Source organism: Pteropus vampyrus, unplaced genomic scaffold (genome assembly GCF_000151845.1).
Source record: "Pteropus vampyrus isolate Shadow unplaced genomic scaffold, Pvam_2.0 Scaffold232, whole genome shotgun sequence".
Taxonomy (NCBI): Eukaryota; Metazoa; Chordata; class Mammalia; order Chiroptera; family Pteropodidae; genus Pteropus; species Pteropus vampyrus.
Window position 1 is genome coordinate 1,096,222 of NW_011889013.1, and position 7,547 is coordinate 1,103,768.

A 7,547-nucleotide genomic window follows, 5' to 3' on the forward strand; every position below is an offset into this window, starting at 1 on the left:
GGGGTAAGTGGTGCAGCCACTGGATCCCGTAGCCTTATTCCACTCCCACACCGTCTCCACCACCGAGGATGACTCTTGGTCTGACACGACACTACTGGAGGTACCTACAGTGTTGTCCCTAAGCTAGACTCTCCTCGCACATCTGTCCCCAAAACTATAACAAAACTACCTTAGGCTCAGCCTGCCAGCTTCATTTAAACATTTTTAAAGCCTACCCTGGAAACAGAACCACTCTTCAAGGTAGCCAACCCAGACTCCCAGCTCTTCCCTGGCCTCTGTGTCAGGAACTGAGAATGTGGCAAAGGCGGCTGTTTCCTCAGTGACCTGCCAGTGACCTGACCAGGAGGACCGGGAGGGTCTCTGCAGCAGGGGAGTAATCCACTGGAGTCTCACAGGCTCCAGCAGACCCTGGGCCTCCTTCCATCTGCATCCGTAATGCACTTTAGACGCAATGCCTGACGGGTCCGAGATAAAGAGGGGAGAGAATTGAATCAGTGTCCACTTTGGTCTGATTTGGTCTTTTGTCTGATTTGCCTGCCTGTGAATATGGATAGACTTCATTTCCCTCGGAGCGTTGCAAATGCCCCTGTGTCTGCATTTCTGAGGGACCTTCTCAGGAAGGACCCCTGATTCTTTTCCGACCACTGGCAATGTAGGAGTCACTAATTTATTTTATCACTCAACAAACATTTATTAGGTATGCGCCATTGCTAAAGACACTGCCAGGGACGTTCACAATGTGTACATCTTTAGTTCACACCTGCATTGTTATATGTGTCACAATAAGACATGTGGCTACACTCTATTAGAATCACGATCTACACTAGCGTTAGATTGTAAAGCTAACAACTGAGTCAAAAATCATACCTTAAAAAAACCCTTAAATGCCAAAAATAAAAAAATAAAGTCAATCAACGAGTGTATCATGTCTCAATAATCCCAACACAGCCAAACTTTCACCCAGTGTGATCGAGCTCCAGATGAAGCAGGTGGCTCACGGTCAGGAACCATAGTGTGTGAAAAAGATGTAACGTGAATCCTGGTGGCACACCCCAGCCAGTGGGACAGGCACGCTGCCGGAGGCCTGAGGCTGCCACAGGCAAATCCTCATCTCACTGGAGATCAGGAGCTCTCGTGAGTGGGTAGCATTGTGCCAACTGAAGTGCTTTATCTCCCCTTCCCTTCCCTTCACCCACCGCGCCTCCTCTTCCTTAACCCCCTCCCCCTCCTTCTCACCCCGACTTGTAATTAATTAAAATACACGTTAACTAATGCGAGTGTGAGAAAACGCTGCCTGGTTCCCTGGGACCGTCCAAGTTTTACAGTAAAGTTCTGAGTCCCAGGCAAACCAGGACAGGTGACCACCGCAGTACCACTTACGAGTTGGCGATCCTGGGTAATTACTTCCCCTCTGGGAGTCTCACTTTTCTGCGAAATGGAGTTAAATAGGACCAAGCAGAGTTGCTATTGGGTTGTCTACAAAATAGCATGTGCCAAGGCCAAACCACTGTGTCTGGTGCACAGGACGTGGAACCGTAAGTTCCTCTCGGGTCCTCTTGCAAGGACGTTGGCCGGAGAATCTAAATGGCAGAGTTACCTCAGGCTGGAACCGTTATGGCCACTCGAAATAGTAATGGCCACTCGTGCCGTCCACCTCTCTGTATACAGTAGAATAAACATGAACGTCGGAATATCTTCAACTACTTTGCATTAACATCGTTGATCTTTAAAATTTGCTCCATCGTCTGTTAGTTTTCCTCCTATTTTAAAAAATTTAACTTCATCATTTTACCTTGTCTATTTTTAAAGGGTTTAATCACTTCTTCTCTTTCTCCTAACCTCCAGTTCTTCCTATTTTTAGCCTTTAACATTTTTGCTTCCTCCTTAATGTCAGAGTTTTTTCAATCCGTTTTCAAAAACTCTTATGTCCCCGTTCTCTCGTCTTTTTAATTCTATTTTTCGGAGTTCTCTCTTCTCATTATCTTCTGCAAAGACCGCACTTCCCTCTCATGGCTTTGTCATTTCTCAGGATAGCAGTCCTTGAACTCAGGTTTTTTTTAGGTAGGTTTTCTCATCATTCGGTCTGACTTGTTACCGTATGCCGGCTGAGTTCGGCATGCCTGCATCCTCTTTCTAACCTTTTTCTCAGATTTTTCACTTCAGGTTACTAAGTTATCGCTCGGTCATTTCTTAAACTCCTTTGTGTACTATTAGTAATTTCTTTTTCTAATTCAGTATGTGCTATTTATAAAGGGCAGGCAGGAAGCGTGGTCTCAGGGCCGACAGCTGTAGGAAGAGCCCGCGCCCCCAGCACAGGCTGCTGGGCATCTTTTGTTTCTCCGGTCAGAATGACTGGTCCTGTGGATCCTCCTACCTGCTCTCAGCCCGTGCCTCGCTGCCCCCTCAGAGAGCGAGTTTCACCTGGGCGATGTCTAGTCCTCGTGCCACGTCACACGAGAGCTTCTCAAATCCCTGACCCGACCGTGTTGCCTACCTGCTCAGACGCTCCACGAGCCACTTTTGTGACGTAAGAGACAACAAAACCGATAAGAACGACCATAACCACAACACAGTTGGTACACATGGAGCAGTGGTTATGCTACAGGATTTTTGCTAGTTGCTTTCACCAATTACCCATCAATGTTTTAGGGAAATACTCCTGTTTTAACAAGGCAGAGCAGAGGGGTGGGGATTTGAGGGCCAGAAAAAGTAATTGGGCCAAGTTCACATGACAAGTAAATGGCGTTATTAGGAGCCCAGATCCTTAACCTCTAGGCTAGACAGCCAAGCTCTCCATAGCAGTCCGAACCGGTACTGTCTGCCCGTCAGTGAGCGGAATGACTTACCCGGGTCACCCTGAGGCAAATAAATGGTAGGGATGCAATTTAAGGCCCACTGTCTCAGGTTCCAGAGTTGGTCTCCTAATCCCCCTCCACTATCTTCCCCGAAGAGTAAATAATGGACGGAAACATTCTTTGTAATGTGGCACAAATACAAAATAACGCTTCATGGTCCTCTGGGATATTTCTTAACCTGGAGGAAGAAGATCTGTAATGCATCATTTGTTCAGAAATAAATAACATATCACACCATAGACTAGAATTTGGGGAGAAAATGGCCTTATATTTAAATATATATCCAATATTTGTTGGATATTTGTTATCTGCTAGACACATTCGTATTTGTTATCTGCTAGGCACATATGTATATACACTATAAAAATACATAGATATAGATATACACACGTATATAAGTTCTATGAGGCAGAGGGTTTATTCTCATTGTTAAGATGGGAAAGTTGAGACTCAAAAAGGCACAAAGCGATTCGGATGAGCTCAGATGCCTAGTGGGTGGTGGAGCTGGGGGATGCACGCCAGGTGTCTGCTCACAGAAGCTCCAGCAGCAGGCAGGTGCAAAGGCCTGTGGTGGGTGGCTGCCCACCCACTTTGTCAGGACGCCCGCAGAACCCGGGCGCCCCCTGAGAGTTGTGGAGAGTATCACTTTCTCCCCGGTGTTCATGTTCCTCTCCTTCTGCGGGCCCCCCTCTGCCCAGGGTGCAGCGCTAATCAGGTATGGACCCCACGAGGTCCACGAGCAGACAGGCCTAAACACGTGTGCATTTCTTCAGTTGGAAGGATGACTCGTGGAAACACACTGCAGCTTGCCAAGTGCACAGGCTCTGGGATGAGTCCAGTCAGGAGATTTTGGTGCCTAGGCGTTGGGTAACAGCAGCAGAGCTGCAGAGCAGTGGACAAATGTGATGTCTGTCCTCGAGTTAGGAATGTCGGGACTTGGACGCTACCCAAGAGGACCTGAGAGAACCAAGGTCAAATGCAGCATTGCCATTCAACAGATACCTTGTCTGTTTATTATTAATCTCCTCCCCTTCTTCTCACCTGATTCTGCAGCCATTTAAAAGGCCAGTGAAGGGGGGAGGTGAGGTAGAGTGAGGAAGAGAGAAGCCCCCCTATCTCGTGTCATCCAGGTTTAGATCCAAACTCGGAGAGGGAGAAGCTTTAAAGCAGATAGAGTGGGCCGTGGGACACCCTCCAAGGGGAGGACATTTGGCCCAAGACGCAAGTGAAGGACATGGTTCTGTCAACCTGCTACCAAATATTTGGATTACTACCTTGAGATTTATCTTGGAAACTTTTATTAATTTTTTTTTCTCTTTACATCCAAACAGCTCCTTTTAAACACCTGACCACACTCTGTTTGCAATTCTGTTTCAGGTTGTGGCCCAGGCAGTGTTATTCATGTGTATGAACACAGCTGGAATCTTCATCAGTTACCTGTCAGACCGGGCCCAGCGCCAGGCCTTCCTGGAGACGCGGAGGTGTGTGGAGGCCAGGCTGCGTCTGGAGACAGAAAACCAAAGACAGGTACCAGGGGGAAGTGCCACGTGTGTCGGTTGCCCGCTAGCCAGTCTCTGAAGGGCATGGAAATGCTTTTCTCCCCAAACACATCCTGACTTGCAACTGACCTCTCGAAGTCTGTGTCATGGAATATGTCAGAGTTTAAAACAGTTACGTTACACCTACAGATCAAAGTGGATTGGTCTTATTCTCCATACTCAATTAATTGTTGCCTACAAGAAATAAAATAATTATAGTCACAAAGTGATTTTATGACACCTTTGGCCACTATCTGTGTTTGTGAACGGGGCCATGGTTTTCAAAAACCATTAAAATCTTCATCACTGACCCTTTTTTTTGAAATGATAAATTGTTATTTCAAATCAAAGTTTTTACTATAGGCAATTCAAATTATAGTAAGCCCATAGAAGAATCTTGTACAAGTGTAGCTCCTAATGCCTCATCCTGATTTCCAGAAGAGAGAACTGAACACAATACATTTATGATACATGCTAGGGTCCTGGGGCGGGGGATGCAGGAGCGGGAGCATGTCGGCTCAGGGGAGGGGTCCTGGGTTTGAAGAAGTTCAAATAAAGGCGTTTCTTATACATGCTAATTAGCTGGGTGTTATACGGATTTTCAAAATCACTTTGGCCTTAAACTATATGTTTCCCCCGCCAAGTAAAATTAGCTTTTAAGAGTCAAGTTTTACCCCTATTAAAAATTATTCATCTCTTAAAAACGTATGCACAGTTTTCAAAGCGGAGTAACAGGAATGTGTTGAAAATGGTTACAGAATCAATGTATTTCATGTTCAACATGTTTGCATACTTTTGGCAAGTCTGTGCTCAATGGATGTATTAGTTCTGCCAGACTAGGCTCTTTTTTTTAGAGTATGTCTATGGCTACACACTCGTCATTTTAAGTTTTATATAATAATGGTTTAAGAAAGTAGCTAAAAAAAAACCGCAACATTTTCTTCATCTTAATGTGATCAAATCATCAGTAAAACATGGACCTTTGAAGTGAGAGAAGCCAGGCCAGTGTGATAATGGGTGAGGCAGACAGACAGGGTGCAACTCGCCAAGACTCAACCCCCACTGCCATATGTTATTGCCAGAGGTGCAGAGGAAGCTATTGAATTTTCAGATCCTATGTGGACTTCACAGGATTCAGAATTAGGAAATGTCTAAGTTACTGTCTAAAACAACTATGGAACCTCATAACAGATTTATTGTATTTGCTCCGAATAGCCCTATAAAATATTTTAGGAAAATAATTTGAAGAAAGAAATCACCTTGCACAATACACACAAGTATCTTCCAGGACTGTATGCTGCGTTCTCTGCAAAACGGAGCAGCTGCCAGACTAACCCATCACCCTTTCCATAGGATCTGTGCCAATTCAGAGAATGCGGCCGTGTGAATAATTTATTCGACTGCTCTTGCCACTCTTGTGGGCGAGTTGTCTGGGATACTCAGTCTTTTATTTATGAAATATTGGAGACAACGAAAACTATTGCCTTGTCGTACCCATAAGACTTCTCTTCTTTTCCCCTCCTTCAAGTTGAGTGTTTGGAGTCGCTGTGATGTCGTCGCCTACCACGGTGAAGGGACCTTCCTCTAGCCTCTCTGATCTTTATTTTTCTAAGTTGGCGGAAAGAGGAGGAAAATGATAACACACGGAAGTGAGAACAAGTAGGATGTAGTGAAAAGTTCACTCGAGTTCATGCCACCGCTCTCTCGGCTTCTTGTGGGGTCCCCAAGCCACTGAGCTCTCAGCCTGAGGTTCCCCACCCGTACCTGGGGCGGCATCTCTTTCCAGCACTGTGTTTGCCTCAAATGAGATATTAGATGTAAAGCAATACGAAATTATAATAAAGGACTATCTTTTGGTGGAAGATTTCTTGTTCCGAGGATTAAGTTAAACAAGCTGTGGGTTTGATGGAGTCTCGCGTTCACGTGATGATGCGGTGTTTCTGCTGTATTGACCACCCTTCTTCCTCAGCAGTGGTATCTAAGATGCTGGCTCTATATCGTTCAGTGCTACAGTTACTTTCCATTGACACCTGATCTCTGCTTCGGGTTTCCATTATCCCTGAGAACTTCCTCCGTGGAGACGAGCAGAGAAGTTTTTCAAGTGAGACTGCCCAGGATGTGAAACCTTTGCTTCTTACTTACTATCCTAGTGAGCACGAGCAAGCCACAGGTCTCAGTGTTTCCATCCGTCCCATGGGGAGGATAATACCCCGCCTGAAGAGGTTCCTTAATGGTTGGAAATAGTGTGTGCAGTGCCCTTGCCGCTCAGTGAAGAGTTCCTATTAGCATGATTGTGCATAATGATTTTTGCGAGTCAGCCAACAAAGCACAGTCCCAGGAGGACTCATTTGAGAACACATTGTGGGTCGGCTTGTCTCAACTGAAACCCAGACAAGTGGACGGAAGTGAGGGTTGTGGTTCTCAGGTGTACATGGATCGGAACTCAGCATTAGGCTCCCTGTCTTTTACACTGTCATGTGTCATTAACAGAGCCATCCCCACTTACCTCTCATCAGAGGTAATTATAACACCATAACTTAGAAATTCTATACTGTGTGAAGGAGACACTGTAAGGGCCTGAGTGACGGCAGATCCTTTTCCCTTGGGAAATCATCCCAAAGGACGGGATTTTCTATTACATTTCTAAAGGCAGAATCAGGAGACCTTATTCCACAAGAATGTTCAAGTTTTGTAGGATTTTTCAAGCATGGGTTTAGCTCATGGTAGGATACAAAGGAAATATTTAAATCACTTAATATGTTCAACCATGAATTAATTATTTATTGAGAGTCTATTATGTGCCATGAGTTTTGCTGGACATTGGGAGTATAATGGTCACTAGCAATTGGTTCCTGGTCTCACAGAGCTTACCATATGTACAAAGAGATGGATGATTATACAGATACCTGTGGCAGTGGTATATGGTCACACCTAAACTGGAGGTGGACAGAAGGCTACCTAGAAGAAACAGCGCCTGAGTTGACATGTGAATAGCATTGAGCTTGCCGAGAAGCGGTGAGGAGTACCACATAAAGATCAAATAACACACATAAACATCCTGAAGGAAGGGAGAACATAGTTTGTCAGGGCAATTAGGACTGCTACTATGATAACCCATTCCCATAATTCATTTATTTATCCCTCCACCCACCCA

The 7,547-nt window shown here is 45.3% G+C and overlaps 1 protein-coding gene across 1 annotated transcript in view; it reads left to right on the forward strand.

Annotated features, from left to right (window-relative positions):
* ADCY8 (adenylate cyclase 8) overlaps positions 1–7,547 on the forward strand; it is a 170,549-nt gene that overhangs the window by 20,610 nt on the left and 142,392 nt on the right. Inside the window, exon 2 of the mRNA XM_011373832.1 lies at positions 4,233–4,382. Within this exon, the coding sequence (XP_011372134.1) occupies positions 4,233–4,382 (150 nt within the window). The remainder of the gene's footprint in view (positions 1–4,232; positions 4,383–7,547) is intronic.